This window comes from Cryptomeria japonica, chromosome 5 (genome assembly GCF_030272615.1).
Source record: "Cryptomeria japonica chromosome 5, Sugi_1.0, whole genome shotgun sequence".
NCBI lineage: Eukaryota > Viridiplantae > Streptophyta > Pinopsida > Cupressales > Cupressaceae > Cryptomeria > Cryptomeria japonica.
The window spans coordinates 913896938-913915765 of record NC_081409.1 but is presented as its reverse complement, the minus strand read 5'-3'; the positions used below and the strand labels follow the sequence as shown (position 1 = coordinate 913915765).

Sequence of the window (18828 nt, the reverse complement as noted above, 5' to 3'; positions counted from 1 at the left end):
TTATCTATGTCTACAATCAAAAAGTTTGTCTTACAGGTGTCTTTGTACAGATTTTTGTACTCTTTCAATAAGTTACACAGTTCTGGTAGAAGTGTGTCAAAATCCCTGGTACACTTCTTTATCTGCTCATCAAAGAATCTTTGTTTTTCAATTTCCAATTTATCCTTCAATGCCTCTTCCTTTATTTTCTTAATGTTCTCTATGATATATTTACACAAAGTATCAAGTTGTCCTAAAGAATCTTTATTGTCTATATTACAGTTAGGAGAAATTACCTTCAAAATTGGTATGGTGACATCTATTGCCTTATAAGCTTGTGAGCTGCAATCTGTTATCCTTTTACTTGAATCTAAAAGTACTCCAGTCACATTAGTTGATTTGTAGCCTGATGATGAGGAACCTACATTTTGAGTACTGCCGGTGGAAGTAACCAAGCTTGTGTTAACCTCTGGTAGGTCTATTTGTGTTTGCATTTCCTTAAGCAATGGTTTTTCTACTTCTCCAGTTGCTAGTTGCACTGTTTCCTCATGAACCTATTGTTGTTCCTATTCTGGAGCCTTTTGCTCTATTTGTTTCTCTATTTGTTGTATTGTCTCAGTTTGAGTCTGAGTTTCTACCTGTTGCTCTTTGACATCTGTCGGTTTCTTTTGTGTGTTTTCAGTTTGCTCATCTACCGGAATCTCACTAGCTATGTCAGTCTTATCAGTTGTATCTTTTTCTACCACAATGTTGATCTTTTGAGTATCAACATCTACTATATATAAGACTTCAGGATTAGGATTGACATCCTCTACCTCCATACTTTCAACTGTCGGTTGTTTTTTTGTAGCTGTTGTTGTTACCGGTGGAGTAATCAAAGGAGGTGGGGGTAAGTTGTCTTTAACCTTGATACTAGGTGGTCCAACAACTTTACCTTTACCCTTGTCTCTTTCTTTCTGATATACCTTTATAGGTTTGTGGCTCATGTATTCTTCTTGTTTTTCTTTTTCCACTAGGAAAAAGTCCCATGCATTTTCTATCTCCTCATTCACCTCATTAACTCTTCCAACCATTAAAGCAATGTGTCGGTGTGCAATAGAAAATACTGACCGGTTGGCTTCAGCAATTAAGTCATCAATTTCTTTCGGTGAATTCATCGGGTATACAGCAAGTAGCTTTTCTATCTTTATTTTCTTGTCAAGTTCTACTACTGCTTGTCTTCTTGCTTCCAATCTTTGAAATAATTCATTTGGTACTTCATCTGCTACTTCCATCAGAAATTTCTTATACATGTCCATGTGTAAAATAACACTATTTTCTACTTGTTCTTTTTCATCTACTGTCAGAGTGTTATACAATTTTTCTATATTCTTTAGTTTCCCTTCCTCTATAATTTCATTCAACAGTATGTCAAGAGGAGCCAGGTTTTGTTTTGTTCTCTTCTTCTTCTTGGGTGTCAGTTTCTTCTTTGGTGTAGCCTTTCTTACCAGAGATCTCACTGCTTGTTGTTTTTGTCTCGTCCTCCTAGGAGAGGGTGTGGTTGCTAGTGAGGGATCTCTTTTCCTTACAACTCTCTTGAAAGTTGCAGTCATGTCATTCTCTGAAGAAGTGCCTAACGGTGATAGGTGAGTTTCAGGTTGTAAAGTTCCTACTCTTCCTCAGTAATACCTGTTTGTTTTAGCACATCTTCTTTAATGGCCTTTACCTGTCTAGAACCTCTTCTCACAACTGCTTTGACCTTTTTCACTCTCTTCTTAGATTGTATTTGGCTTTCAATAGTTTTTGCACTACCAAATACTTCTTCCTTAGGTTCTTTAGGGTATTCCAGAAGTGCTTTAGCATATGTTTCAATGATAAGGTCATCTGTTTCATAACCCATTTCTATTACCCAGATTGTTCTTGGGATGACTGCTTCCATCCATATCTCATCCTTCTTAATTACAAATCATATTTCATCCTTATATTTGTCAACAATCTTTTGTGATAATCTGATTCTTTTCTTCATTTTGGCCTTAAGTGCTTGAAAATAGTCTTGGATATTTTGATCCTTATCTTCTCCCATATTGTTGAATAGTATTGTTAGTTGTTTACCTACCGGTATATCATATCCAAGTTTTTTGTAGCCTATATCGGGAACCTATTTGGTTATATGTAGCATCAAACATACTAGCAGATTTCCAAACCTAAAAATTCCTTTCTTGTCCTTCTTAATCTTGCCTAAGTTGTCAATTAATTCGTCCTTCAACCACTCACATACATCAATCTTTGCATTATCTGTGACCATGTCATAAGCACTCTTAATGCACAGACTTGACACTGAATTGAGTCTATTTGCATTAGTTGCCTTATATCCTAAAATCATGTTGATAAATCTTACATTAGTATCTTTTACATCATTGACTCTTAAGGACCTTTTATCAGATGTGGCACCAGTTAGCTAAGTAACTAGGTCATTTGAGACCTTCTTAGTTTTGTCTGGCCTTTTACCAGTGGTCGGTAACCCTGTGACAACTTTCACAGCTTCCTTGGTGATTTTGTGAATTGCATCTAACCAGAAAAATTCACCATGTACCTTGCTTAAGACTATCTTAATCACATCCTTGGGGAAATCAGGAATGCTAAGGATCTCTATAAATCCTAGGGTTTCAATGATCTTATGTTCATCTTTTACATTACAGGATTCATCACATATGACAAATTTAAACATGGTTTTAATCTCTTCATCTCCTAGTTCCTCAATGTTACAGTGAATGTAAATTCTAGGGTCTTCAGCATAAACAACTCCCTTAGGAATTTGAGAAAAAGCACCTAAAGTATCATCTTTCTTTGCTACCTCAGGAACTAATTGAAATACGGGCCTAGGTCTTTTTACAACTTCGACAACAGTAGGGTTTGTTGTATATTCAAGTGCAGAGGTGGATGCCATGATAAAATACCTTTTACTACCTTTAGGATGGATGATTGCTTGAAGTGTTCTTGCCTCTTGCTCAAAATGCCTTAGCTCGGAATCTTCACGCTCTTCGTAGGTTTGAAATCTTGGTGAAATGAAATGGAGCCAAAACCACAAATTTATAGTGTTAATTTTCCATCTACCACATTAAATGCATGTCGGTTAAGTAGTAACTTAACATGTCTGCCGGTAATGAAGTAATTTCCAACTTCTCATCTCTAACCGAGAGAATGATAGCACATGTGTCATTAGATTGCCAAACCCTCAAGGAAACTTTCTTCAATTTGATGAAGAACTTCCTGCCGGTGGAGCATCACTCTATCCTGTCGATGAAGCATCACTCTGTCTTGTCGATGAAGCATTGACTAGTTCTACCAGTGGAGGAGTATTCCCAATATTTAGATCAGCTTTTCTAATCCATTGTTTTGAGAATTCTTGCTTAACCTCTTCAACTTTTTCTTTACCTTTCAAGCTAGAACTTTTGTTGTCTGTCGGTGATCCTTTACTTCTATAGAATTTTGCAATATGCCCAATCTTGTTACATGCATAACAAGTTGCATTATTCTTTTGAATAGCTTTCCCATAACCTATGCTGGTTTGTGTTCTACATTGATTAGATAAATGTCCAAATCTTCCACAAACATAAGATTTCACATTCATTCTGCAATTCTCAGAATTGTGACCAACTTTGTTGCATTTAGAACATTGACCGGTGGGTGTGTTGATATTCTGATAATTTCTAGATCTACATTCATTTGCTCTATGACCATACTTATTACAGTTAAAGCATTTTCCATTGAATTTATAAGCATTAGGTTCCCTTACCGGTTTGCTGTGATCCTGTGTGTTTGCAGTACCAGAGCTTTCACCAACTTCAAAGCCAATTCCAGAATTGTCACCTTTAGGTTTTTGATTCTTCAGCAAGTTACCAAGTTCCTCTGAGCTTTTCTTGAATTTTTCTTTATGTTGATTTGCAGTTTCTAGTTCTCTTTCTAAGACTTCTTTTTGTCTCATCAGTTCATTGGAGTCATTCTGAGTGTGCATCAGATCTGTCTTTAATAGATCATTTTCATAGCTAAGTCTTGTGTTCCCATTTGCTGCATCACTTAGTCTTCTAGTCAATTCTTCTTTATTTTTCTCCCTATCTTCAATCTCTTTACAAAATCTCAGTCATATCCTGCATCTCATTCTTTGTAGTTATGTTCTCCAGTTTTAGCTTACTTAACATATCATTAAGTGATTCCTTTTCATCATTCTCATTTTGCATCTTTTCACAAAGTTCTCTTCTCTTATTTCTTGCAATAGTAAGATTCTCTTGAAGTGCCTAAATGATATCCTAAGTTGCTTTTAGATCATCTTCTAGTTTGATATTTTTCAATTTTTTTGTATCATAGTCTGAGAGAGCTGCTTCAAGTTGCTTCATCAGATTTTCCATCTTTACCGGTGTCAAGATCTTCCTCAAGCTGTTAGACTTCTGAAAATAGAGGACCAAGCTCTGATACCAATTGTTAGGAAACTCACAGATACTGAGAGGGGGGGGGGGGTGAATCAGTATCTAACCGGTAATTAGAATTTCTCAACTTAAAACATGTAGAACATATTGTAGCAGTGTACCGGTATGCAAGAAATAATGCAATAAACAAAAATGAAAGAAACCACATGAAAATCACACCATAACACAATGATTTAACAAGGAAACCCGGTGTCGAAAAAACCTTGATGGGATTTGTGCCCCACAATATTCACTTACTGGTCAATAAGAGAATATTACTTACAATAGGGGCCTGCACATGCAGGAAGGCCAAGTGCCAAGAGCTCACTACTCAAATGGGAAGTCTCACTGACTTACAATGTGGATTATACAAATCCAATAACTTGTACTGCTTTACAATAGCATCTTCAATGCCAGATTCAGTACCGGTTTCTGCTATGTTCTTTACATATACCCCTTAACCTATATTTCACATAATAGGTCTGCCTAATCTTTTTCTCCTTACTTTTTCGCTTACATCCCTTCCTTACAAAATGTCTGCAATGATCTCTTTTATATATAAGTCATTTTACAACTTGCCAAGTTGGCTTACAAGGTTTTTACAATAATAAACAAAAATGTAATATATCAAAAATCCTATCGGCCTCTGTGCCGGTATGCTTCCTTTCTCTGTGTCGGTGCCGGTGTTCTGAGTGTCGGTGTAAAGTGTGTTATGATGATGCCGATGTCATAGGATTGTATGGTTGCCATCAATGACAAAACCTTCAATCACATACAATGTCTCATTGGAGTGTGCATATGCCAACACTAGTAGCTTCAACAACTATTATATTCATTCTCTTTGCTATCCCATTATGTTGTGGAGTTCTAGGAGCTGACATTTACCTCTTAATTCCCTATTCATCACACAACTTCACAAACTCATTAGAAGTAAATTCACCTCCCCGATCAAATCTCAAACATTTTAGATTCTTCCTGGTATCCTTCTTAACAAGAGCTTTAAATGCTTTAAATTTACTAAATGCCTAAGACTTTTCTCTTAGAAAAGTTACCCACATCATTTTGGAAAAATCATCAATAAATATCATGAAGTACTTATCACCAAAATAGCTCTTAGTCCTCATAGGACCACAAAGATCAGTATGAACCAAATCAAGAATATTCTCTAAAGAGAAAGACTTACTCTTAAAAGATACAGAGGTCATCTTACCCATCTAACAATCCTTGTATAACATATTGTTTGGCTTCACAAGCTGGGGCAAACCTCTCACAATACTTGACTTACAAACTTTAATCAAATTGTCAAAATTGACATGACAAAATCTCTTGTGCCACAACCAGCTATCTTCAATATTCACCACCAAACAATCATTTACATTAGTATTTAGATGAAATAGATTACGTCTAGTATGCTTTCCAGTAGCAATCAATTCTCCTTTGTTTCCAAGAATCCTGCACACTCCATTTTTGAATTCAAGTATATATCCCTTATCATTAACTTGTCCAACACTCAAGAGGTTATGTTTTAGTCCATCAACCCAAAAGATATCATCTGCATTACTCTTCCCATTTAATGAAATTGATCCTTTACCTTTAACCATGCAGGGAGAGTTATTACCAAACCTTACAACATCTCCATCAAACTCTTCAAGGGATAAGAACTTACTTTTGTCACCGATCATGTGATGTAAGAAACCACTATCTATTATCCATTCATCGCTATTATCCATGTGAGACACCAATGCCTCATCAGTCAGATCCTCCTTCACAGTAACAAATACTATCTCCTCATTGTCATCTTCTTTCGATTCATCATCGGTCACACCTTCATCCACTACAACATAACAATGTTTCTTACCTTTTCCTTTGAATTTCCTAAACTTCTCTTCCTTATCAGTGTTAGGGCAGTTAGCAGCTATGTGTCCAATTTTACTACAAGAGAAACACTTCAAGGGTAATTTACCTTTATTTTTTCCCATTTCCTCTAGGGAATCTTTTAGCCAGTAATGCCTCAAGTTTTATTAGATGATCTTCATCATCACCATCACCTTTGCTACCACCATGACTAGACCTACAGTCATGATTATGACAAACATCTTTTCCTTTCCTTGTTGATGTACCAATTACATAAGCCTTAAAAGCAGATTCATAAAAGCAGATTCAGAAGGCTTAGAAATACTATTATCAAAATTATTTAGTTCAAATGCAATTAACTTTCCAATTAGAGAATCAACAGTGACTTTATCTTTTCAAATGGATCTCAATTCTTGAATAGCAAAAACTTTGATAGAATATTGCGATAAAGGAGATCTAAGCATTTTACTAAAAAATAGTATCATCTTCAATCTTACCTCCAGCACTCTTTATACCACCTATAAATTCCTTAATCCTTTGACCATATTGTGCTATGTTCTCACCATCAACCATTTTCATATCATCAAACTTTCCTCTTAAAATTTCTTCCTTTTCTCTTTGTACATGTCCATCTCCTCCATAAATTAAATTAAATTTCTCCCATACCTCATTTGCAGTCTCTAATCCATGAACATCTATATACTCAAAGTCAAACAAAGTATTTACAATTGCTTCAAGGGCCTGAATATTTTCTTGTTGTTCTTTTAGTTCATCTGGTGTCAAGGGGCTGGTAGTAGGAGCAACATACTTGATTACCACATGATTCCAATATTGTGAACCCATTCCTTTAATGTAGATCTTCATCTGATCACTTCATATCCGGTAGTTGTCCTTGGTAAACTTAGGACCCTCCTTCTTCATCATCTTTCACATGATCTTTCCCTCAAGCTGTTAGGCTTTCTACACACAGAGGACCAACACTCTAATACCAATTGTTAATCTTAGAGGATCCAGTTAATACTGAGAGGGGGGGTGAATCAATATTAACAATAATTTGAAATCAAAAACTTAGACTCATAAACTTTCGCCAAATCAAACATAGACCAACATTAGAGTCATTTACCAGTACCGGTATCTATTGGTAAACATCTACTAAACTGATATATCAATGTTGCACATTAAGTGTTCATTAACCATACATAAATTCAAAGTAAAGCATACCTTCACATCAAAAATATTTACCATATGAACACCATGATTTTCACATGGAAACCCAAATAGGGAAAAACCACGGTGGGAATTGGTACCCACAAATATTTTGCACTCTTTCGGAATGCGCCCTATTAGAAGCTTACAATGATGACCTGTTAGGAGCAGACCCTGTTAGGAGTCACCAGACAGTTAAGGGATTTACCTCGGCCCTATTAGGAGCTTTGATCTGTTAGGATCAACCTCGCAAGAGGATTTAGAACTCATATATTGAGTCACCCTGTTAGGGGATTTTACAATGTGAGGCATGTTATGACCTACCTGGTTAAGGGATTTTAGTTGTTGTAATTGTTAGAGAACATCAGTGAATGATCTGTGTATAGAACTCAACTACTTGCTTGATCAGATCCAATTAAGTTCTAAGTCTGCAACACTCTGGCAGATCTTCTCACACCTTGGTTCAGCTTCACACACTTCTCAAAAACAACCAAAACTTCAAAACATCAACCTTACCGACATGAATAACCTTTACAACGAGGTTGGCATCAAAACCCTAAGACTTACAACATAGATATCACAGATCTTTACAACTCATTTTAGATCATCATGTGGATCATTACAATCAATTACAAATCAATATCAACCGTTGAATGATCATAAGCCGTCATATCAAGTCGATCTGATACAAAGTCAAACCATTAGCTCATTCCGCTAAGCACTTTGCACATTCCCAAGAAATTCACTTCTCCAAATGCGCCAAAACATATTTCAAACACTTCATGTGGTTTGTGTCGCGTTATCATCAACATGTAAACTTGATGTAGATCACCGCCAAACCAAAAAATTATTACCGGTCAAGAGAATTCTCTACCAATCCTTAAACCCTTCTTAAACCTTGGCAAAAACTCAACAGAAATGATAAACATAACTTCTGGTTGTCACAACATGATGCGGTTTTAGTCAGATATATGTTACAATGATAAAATCTCACATTCAAAACCACAAAGCCTCAATCATCACCAATCACCAGATACAATCAAAATATTTCCTTGTTTACTAGTTAAGTTCCTAATTCTCAGTTTCTTGATTCTTTACCAGTAGACCAAAAGATTTAGATGACACAATACAACATAATTAAACATTAGTAGACATGAATAAAAATTAGTTGCCATCAATGACAACACAAATAACTGATCAGAGTCATCCATCATGTAATCTCAATCTCTTCATCACAATGTCATCTCAAACAATCTCATACCAGTTCAGTCATCGTTCTCCATCTGTATCAATTATGCCTAACATGCCAACAAACATATCCTCCAAAGTCGACATCAAACATAATGTGTAGATAAGCAAAAAAAACTTAGCAACTAGTCGACCAAAAATATCTTCCAATTCAAAATGCCTAACGCGGATCTCCACACACCACAAAGGGACTCATAACAATGTTCTAACTCTCCTTCCAATCCATATCCAAACCAAAAAGTATGATCCAATCAATATAATCCAATTGACACACTAAAAAACATATCACAGCTGAATATACCAAGCACAAATCAAAATAACTCACTTGTGGAACAAAAACAACACTAGAGAATTAAACTTAAATATCGCATTAACCAAATAAACATATCCACCAAACCACATCACAAGATTCTACAAATCCATATGCCACCAAGCATTTTCCATACTAGTTTGACAAACTCCCTCACTATTAGAAAACAACAACAACAAACTTCTACAGCTTGCAAACCAAAAAGAACATAATCTTCACCATTTGGAGGAATGCAAAGCATTCTACCATTGTGGCATTAAGTAATTTTTCCTGCATATTGAACTTGCCACAACTGTAACTTTCCAAATAAGCTCCACCAACACAAACTCAACAGCAACACCGAACAAAGAAACCTGCAACAATACAAGACTCCATCTAGACCACCAAGTTTGGCATCAATGAAAACATAGCTTAGATTTCCAACAATTTACTCTTACATTTTCGTCACATCAGGGATTTAGATTATGCTACTAAGGGAATAATCTTTTAAAAATGGTTAATTATTGGAAAAATAAAAAAAGGGCCCCTCTATTTTCTATCAAACCTTGGCAAATGCTTCTCACAAGAGGATTTGAAATCTACGCCCCATGTTTGAGTTACTTTGTGCATTTCATTCTCCTCTCAACAATGAAAGGTTGTGATGTGATGTGTTCATTTCTAGAAAACAAACTTTCTTTGTGATTTCCACAAAAGGGGAATTAAAGTGTTGCAAAGCATACAATACATGTGTCATTTGATAGTATTTACTTGTTGGCTTAACCATCCTTTATATAGATTATGTCTCATGTAAGACATAGCATAAACCATGTAGAATAATAATCACTCACTCATTCAACTTTACATTGTACCTCCAAGGCTTCCTTGCAAAATCAAATAGACATTTCTATCTATCAAATTACAAGAGCTTGTTCACCTACCACATTCCTTGCAACTCGTGCATTTTATGTCATTAATCAATAAGGGATGAGATTCTTCATGCATGTCATGTGTTTACTTCACCTTGGCCATTGTTATATAAATCACTTCAACATCTCAACATTTCTATTAGAAGTAAACCTACCTCCATTGACTTAAGTATAACTTTTCCTAAACATGAAGTTGTCATTTAGTTTCCACCAAACTAAAATTAAACCAGACCAACTTCTTATTAGGCATTACTTTGCCTGATTTAGCACAAAGTGTGTAATTTGCATGTTACAGTGTTGTATCAAAGGACAACCCTAATTCACTTTAGGCTTCCAAGATCCAACTCTAGAAATGAATATTGCATCATCATGTAGGGAGTATGAATAACACATTATTAGCTAACACAACATCATAGCAACATGTTATCCATACAACTTGGTTGCTTGCTGTGTCCTCAATTATTATTCAAACCATTAACTCGAATGTAGAGGCTTGAATTAGGAGAATATCCTCACATAACAAGCTCCTAAATGTGTCCATCAACACCGCAAATTTTTAGACAAGGCTCGATATCAAGTCAAACAAATTTCAAACATCGAAAGGCACATAGGCAACATTTGTAGTCAAGTTCAAGATCAAGTTTGAACTCACAAACATTGAAATCATTTAAATATAGCACACATATTACCTAAAACAAAGAATAAAATAATTAGCAATTTGTCCAAGCATATCAATCATAGATCTTATCATATATAGCTAATTTAGATCACTAAAAAGCAATCTTTAACAAAATATTCCATTATTACTTTTGAAGTTAAATCTTTGATCCTTTTCAACATTTTGAAAAACATATTCAATATTGTTACTAACTCAACTCATTATTTTTTAATTAATTACTTAATGTGATGTGATTTATCATTTATCTTTGAACTATTAAATAAAAAAAACTTTATTTCCTTACACTTATGTAAAAGGAGATTTCATTTGTCTAATCATCAAGAACTTATCATTAAAGGTGAGTGTGCATTACCCTTTTTTAATTAAAATATCAGATATAAAACAATCATCAAAAGATTCCAAAATAGCTATGCAATTAGATATCAACCCATGGATAGTCGAACCAGGCTCCTAAGCCCTCCTCAAGCAATTGATAATGTTAAAGAGAATCTCCCTCAATCCACACCTTCTTATACTCCTGAGACGGAGCCAAATTGAAACCAATGTAGGCTGTGTTTGCTTTCAATGTTATTATCAGCTTAACTCATTATTTTTTAGTTAATTACTAATTGTGATGTTATTTATTGTTTATCATTGAACTTCTAATATAAAAACATTTGTATTTCCTTACACTCATATAAAAGGTGATTTCATTTGTCTAATCATCAATAACTTATCATTAAAAGTGAATGTCCATTATTTTTTTATCTTTAAGTGTTTGAAAATTTTAATTAAAAACGTTTTTATTTTCTTACATGAAAAAGATATTTCATTTGTCTAATCAAGAACTTATCATTAAATATAAGTATACATTACTTTTTTACCTTGAGTGTTTGTCAACATCAAATCCTAGTAAATTACTGATTTTCTCTTTAATAAGCAAGTTTTCATTCAACTTCGAACACTTAAAACAAATCCAACATAAATACACATTATTAAACTACAAGATAATGATTGAGCCAATCCCAATAACATGATAAGGCTTTTATCTTTAAAAATATTATTCAAATTGGGCAATAATAAGACAACTGTACTTCCATTGTTTATGATAATCTTTTTAACTAGCCATTCTCGATTTCTTTCCCCAAGACTGAACGGACTGACTGTAAAGTCCCATTAACCTAATAACGCCTGTACAAAGTGTCATTTAAGTACGTACTTCATCAGATTTCTATTAATTAAGATTAAACCTCACCCTCATTAGTTAAATCGCAATATTCCTTGGAGATCGTGAAGTTCTCTGCACGGATTCTGCTTTATGGTATTTTAATAAATACACTAGTTACAAGTATGTATTGGGACTGGCTGTTTTTCCTGGTGTCCACTTCATCGACAGCAGATACCCAAACAGAACGTTTTTAGAGCAGCCAGTGCTAAAAAACTTTACACGCAATCACAAGAAAACAGAGATTGGCAAGCTGTCAAGAAAACACATGATTAGAAATGTGAAGTGCCCTGCTTTGGACTGCTTTGCATGCAGGGCAGGGAAGAGACCCTACAAATGGAGTGAACTGTAGAATAATTGCTTCATTATATGTGCTTTCTTTTCATGCCAGTCTGTTACTGCCACAATTCACAATTATCACGAAGGACGATGGAACTGAACTGAGTAGGAATAGAGCATGCTTGTAACTTGTGCCTCTCCCTCAGATTAGTCGGCTTTTGGGTCACTCCTGTTTGTACGGGTGTTGCCATTAACCCCATCCCGTCAGTTATGAAGTGTTGTTTTTTCCCCGTATTCAGTGGAATAATTACTAGGAGAGGAGTTTGAGATTTTTTATTTAAATAGAAAATGAACTACAGTGCACATTTGTCCAAATGAACGTGTGTGTCGTTTAATGCATTCGTTTTTTCTTTGGACAGTTGGATTGAAATGATGGCAATGCAGAAAAGGAAGGGAGGAAGGCGACAGCGACCAAGATCCTGCCAACTCAACTGGAGACTATGTTTTTCCGATTGCTACGGCATCTGTGCTTCCATTCCTCTGTTTCTACCTCTATCTCTAAACTCTACCAAATGCTCTCTAGATTCGGATAAAAAGGAGCACGCGCATGCTTTCTCCTCAGTGCAGAATCTCCTTCAGATACATGCTTGCAGTTTCTCTTTTCGATTAACTCACCTGCACCTCTTACCGTTTTTATTGCTTGCTAGGATTTTGAAAAACAGCTTTTGGAAAAATATTGTAGGAGATTCAACCTCCGTTCACAATATAATCTTTCAAAGCTTCCAGTCAATATGGGCATCAACTTTAGCACTCGACTCACTCCGTCGAATGAAAGGTTGAAGAAGTTGAGGATTTTGATTTCCAATTTTTAATTGGTTGCCCTCCACTGTCATGAGACCTTCACCTAGACACGCCCACTCCAAAATCAGCCTCAAACCAAAAGTCTACTCCACTTCACCAATGAAAGGTTGAAGTGGTCTCCAATTTTCAATTAATTGCCCTCATGTGCCATGAGACCACCCAGACAAGCCCATTCCAAAATCAGCCTCAAACCAAAAGTCCACTCCACTTCACCAATGAAAAGGTTGAAATGGTGGATTTTGATCTCCAATTTTCAACTAATTGTTCTCATGTACCATGAGACCACCCAGACAAGCCCATTCCAAAATCAGCCTCAAACCAAGAGTTCCACACATTCCTTTAGGACCACTGAACATCCTCTTGCTTCCCAGCTCCAACCCCCACACCACAAGCATGATATCGATATTAGTTATTTTAATCATTTATTTGTATAAATAATTATTATAAAATAAATATTATGATTCAAAACAATTGTTTCTAAAGTGGGGTTAATTTAAAATCTTTGACTTGGAAGATTTTTAATAATGTTTGTTTTTTCAAACCTATGATTCTAGAGATGACTACTTTTCACCAACATTTTGGCCATTATCGTTTTTTAACGATAAGAGAAAATTAAAACTATTTAACCATCTAACCTCTGAAAAAATAAGTGGTTCTATCAGTGAATAGAAAAGCCGTGTTGTGGCATGATATTTAAAATATAGTTTGTATTTTATAGAAAAATCACGACATTGTGAAGAGTTGTTTCCTATTACATCGCGGGGCATGTTTCAGTGTTTTTTATTATTATTTTATTAAAGCAATGTCGTCCATGAATTCATAATTAAGAGCAACATGTACATAAACTAAATTTTAAGCTTTGAGCCGCCTTGTAGCTTAACCAATAAACGTAATCTTCCATAGAAAGCTGATAATGGCAATGTCAGCATTTTAATTTAATAAATGATTAAAAGTCATTTGCTTTACTTGGACCAAAAGCCCTTAACACTTTAGGCTTGGTATATGTGAAACCGCGTTCAAATTCCTATCACCAACAGATTATAGATGCTTTTAATTATAGGTAGTTGTGGAAAATCTTTTAATTGTCATTGTAAATCAAAAAAGTTTTACCAACCCCAAGAACGGATAATCAGTTTTTCTTTTGGGTGGAAGAGAGTTTGTCTGTACAAATTGGTCAAAGTGGTGGCAGGCAGATATTTAGCATCCAAAGGGAATAGGAAAGTTCACAATAGGAATGCAAAATAAACAAGTAAATAAAGAAAGTGGCATTGTTAGAAAGGAAAATTAAAGTTAGATTCCGAGTTTTTTGAGCTTCTCCACTCGTCTCTTTAACAGGGGTTTTCACCTTTGGGCAATGAAAAGAGAGATACTGTGAAATTATATTTTACCTTCTCATCCTTTTAAGGGCATAATTAACATTATAATATAATCTCTCATAGAAAGATTCTTATCCACAAAACCATTTAATCCAGCACCAATAAAGATATTCTCTTTTCGCCTTTATACATTCTTTAAACAATTGCATCAATTTTGGCATCAGGATGACATGAAAAATGTAGAATCAGAATTATATAATCAACGAATTTTTTTGTTTTTATAATTAGCAACTGGGGTTTACAGAGAAAATAAACGATGGGGTAGTCAACAAATTGCAATAGAATAACTCAATCTCAATCTCTGAAATACAGAAGAAACCTGGTGGGAGTTCTATCTTCACAGTACACCAAATCCAAAACCCTCCTGCTTTCCTGTGTATATATCTGCACAAAAATATACCTATATCTATATATATGTATAATCAATCTCCCCTATAATAATCTCTCAAACACGCCAAAACACTCTCGCCGTTAACAAATCAATGACGGACGGACAACTGACTGACTCAAATCAACGCATTCACTTACATCACAATCTCACTCCCGAGCTATGCCGATCCGGATTAGAAATCCCTTGTAACAACAATCATAATAAATATTAATCTTAATAATATTTTTTTGAGGGTTTTCATTTTTACCACCGTTGATCTGCTGCCCTGCCCAATCTTCCTTGGCTGATTTTTCTCTTTTTAGAAGAACTAGTGTTTTGAGTGCTCTCACTGCTGATACAGGCCGCAGCGTCCAGTACTCCGATTGGACTGTGAGGCGTGCCACTTGAAATCTTATTTGGTGTAGAGCAAAAATCCATCACAAGCTGCTGCATTAAATTGTAGCAGTTAATGATCTTCTCCTGCAGAAAACAAAACAACAAAAAAAAAAAACAAGATCAGTTTTCCAGGAATCTACCCTGCGAATCCGATCAACGCAATACAAACACAACCTGCGGGCTACAAAAGATTTTGAGTATTTTCTTGAAGGAGAATGCATTTCAAGAAAATGAATCAGAATTTGCGGGAAAATCTATTTGCTACCAAAACAATTAAAGTTTGAAGATAAAATAAGGCATTATCGAAACAAAATATTGATCCATTTAAGGCTGAAATTATACTTGGTTGATTGCTTTGGAAGATAGTATGGCTTCTTTGTAATCTGCCGATTCTGTCGGTAAAACTTCCTCACAGGCACACATAACAGCTGCCGCAGCAATCGATGATGGCTGATGAACCAAGAAATCAATCGCTGCAAAATCGAATGCATTGAATGAGCACTTGTTGAAACCGAAAGATATATTTATTAATAAAGATTGCACAAATTTCATTCCAAACGTTTTGTACTGTAATTGAATACTGTTCCTTTCTACCTCTATTAGTATTGATTATGAAGGCGATTGTTCGAGATATCAAGTCATGAGGCACTGCGCTGGTGCCTTTCAGTCTGTACAAGAGGTAATCAATGAAGTTAAATGGTGTAATGGAGCATAATCTCCATTTTAATGTTGTCAGGATTAGGACTTCCATTCTGTATATTGTCCGCGCTTCGAAAACAAATTTTGCGTCTCCGACCTGAAGATTAGTTGAAAATAGAAAGTATTGAGCTTTTGCCATAACCAAACTTATGTATAATGTAATTACTCAGCTTTTACCATATCAAAATTATTGAACTGTGAGAAGAAGCTGAAATACTATTTTACCTGCAAATCAGTGAGTGACGGAACCTCTGTCTCCTCCATTTTAGCTGCCAGTGAGAGGCACGCAACCGATAATAACTGTAACGGCCAGCCTAAACCTTGCTGTTTACAAAAGAATTACAAGACAACGCAAAGAAAACTTTAATACCATAATAGTTAAAATTCAATGCAGAATGTAGCTGTGAGGCTTCAAGGGATGCGTTACCGGCAATTGATAGATTGACAGGAATCGATCCAGGTAATTTACAGATAAGTATAATGTAAGCGGTCTGAAATTATGATGCTCTTGAACCTGCAAACAAAATGCTCTCCTTAATTCGAATGCAGAAAAGCAAATTTGATTCAAAGCAAAGATTCTCTTGCAATGAATGCAATCCGATTTCACGGATCCGGTTACCACCGCGCAATCTAAACAGCAAGTTAATGAATTTAAGAATCTGCAACAAAATTCAAAATCTTAATCCTCCCGAGAGTCAGCTCCAATGTACCTTGTGCATCCAGCTGATCGCTTCTCGACGAGCCGTGACATCTAAAGCGCGGTTTCTGTAACGCTCCACGTAGTCTTCCCGGGGAAGATGCTCTTTCTCTTTCTGCACTAAGAAAGACACCATTTCATCATCCTCGACAGGAAAGTCTGGCAATCCAGCGAGCTCGATGCACTTTAAAGTCTCGACCTTGTCCTCGGGAAAGCTCGAACTCGCGACCTCGTCATCCCATCCTCCATCTTCCGCGCACAAAAGGCTCGACAAGCAGTCAAAGCTAAGGGCCATTTTTACAATACAATCCGCTCAAATTGCAAAAGAGCAAAGTCTGCCACTGTCATCGTCTCCCCTATCGAATACAGTTCATCATCGCTGTCTTGATTCCGAAGAATCAAACGTCACAGTTTCGCCCTCCAAATATGCATTATTTTTTACAAAATGCATCAAACAGCAAATTTAACCATCTGCATAAAAGATTATGAAAAATCTTCCAACCTCTGCATAGATCCTTGACCGATCCTTTTAAAATTTACAAATTTGCATTACATTTCCACAATCTTATACATATCTGCAGAAACTAGATTTCAAAAATTGCAATTTTTGACAGCAGAAACAACCTTCAAAAGAAAAGATGAAAAACCCACAATCAAATGAGATTTCCACAGATTGAACCCGGCCAGGTAAAAATCTGGCCAAATCCAAGCGAAATCCCTCAGAAACAGGTATTTTCAGAGAATGTGCCGTTCATTGTTGCCATGAATAGCATGGGTGAGTTTTCTGAAGAGTTCTAGTCCATACTTGTGAGCATATCTTGCTTTCCTCTAGCAGGGGACTGGACAAACAGAACGCTGGGCGTCAATCGACGGAATTTTTTTTTGTCGTTATTCCCGTCGCCCTCTCCACCGTGATTTATAGCAGGGATATTTTTCCTTTCTTATTTTCGCGGAAAAAATCACTTTTCCCCGCTTCGTTTTGAGGTTTCAATTTTGGCGGGTAACTCTAACTCCCCGCTAAATTTAACGCGGGCAATTCACTGCACTTAACGTATGGATTTTTACCCCAGAAACTGGCAAATTAGGTGTAATCGCTAATATTAGTAGTTTGGATATAGAAAAAATTAGCATTTCAGAATTTCGGATTATGAGTCTAGTTTATAACTTCTTTTCTTATTATTTAGTATTTATCTAAAATGTTAAATAGTTTATTGTAAGGTATCTATATAGAATTTTTTTTTTAATAAGTTAAAATTAATATTGTTTAAAAAACTTCAATAAAATTATAAGTCCTTATAAATTAATTGAAATAGTCTTCCTTCCTATGTATGTGTTCTAAGGTCCACCTACATATATGAATCTATTTTTGAAGAAAGTGAAATTGTAAGGTCCATCTACATATATGAATCTATTTTTGAAGAAAGTGAAATTGTATGTATAGATAGGTTGAGAAAGTAATGTATTTTAAGAACTTTTTTTGTGATTTTAGATATATATATATATATATATATATGTCATTGTCACTACTTATGTAATGAAGATTTGAAATGTAAATGACCATCAGATTTATTTAAAGAGTTTTTGTTACACTCCTTGACATAAAAGTGTCTATTTTGTGGAATGGACTTTGTTTCAAAGATTTGGTACAATGATTAATATATGTTAATTGAACTAGGGCTTAGTTATCTATTGTGTATTTTTTCTTTTATCATTACTAAAATTGTTGATGGTAGGTTTTTTAGTTAAAATAGTCGTGGGTTCTATTAGAACCTGTACCCATAATAAGGAACAAATAAACAACAAAGCCTAATAGTATTGAAGAGAAGAAACTACTTCAAATAGAGCCAGTCTCTGTGAGGAGAGGAAATGAAACATGAGAATTAACTTGCACATAACTTAGTACCCCTACTAGATTTCTTTTGAGACTTGAGAACTATCTTCAAAGATGGCTTCTTATGCTCCAAAGGCATCCTATGTTGAACCATAATGTAATTTAAATGACTATATAAGCTAGCCACATTTGATAAAAAAAATCCTCAATGAAAGGAAAAACCCAATCAAGAATGGAAGATTCCAATAAAGAAGGAGCTAACACATTGTTTAAGGAAACTTAATGCTCTAAGTGTTCATGACCAAAGAATTGATAACTAGAAGAAGTAAAGAAGTGAGCATGGAGAGCAAACAACCTAGTATCTAAGAAACACTTATAGAAGATAACAAAACAAGATCACTTTTTGCTACAAAAGGGGAAGGTGCACTAGAAGAAGCCACATGGGAAGTTGGAATAGTAGTTGCAATATCATATCTAAAGGGGATAAAATTT

General features: G+C 35.3%; 1 protein-coding gene across 1 annotated transcript; it reads right to left on the bottom strand.

Annotated features, from left to right (window-relative positions):
• Window positions 1-14509: 14509 nt before the first annotated feature.
• On the bottom strand, window positions 14510-17459 carry LOC131042947 (cyclin-D2-1). Its single transcript, XM_057976288.2, has 6 exons — window positions 16519-17459; window positions 16236-16322; window positions 16034-16132; window positions 15704-15905; window positions 15452-15582; window positions 14510-15193 (listed from the first exon to the last, which is right to left on the bottom strand). The coding sequence occupies exons 1-6, from the start codon at window positions 16798-16800 to the stop codon at window positions 14978-14980; spliced, it is 1017 nt and encodes a 338-aa protein (XP_057832271.1). The 5' UTR covers window positions 16801-17459; the 3' UTR covers window positions 14510-14977.
• Between the last annotated feature and the right edge of the window lie 1369 nt (window positions 17460-18828).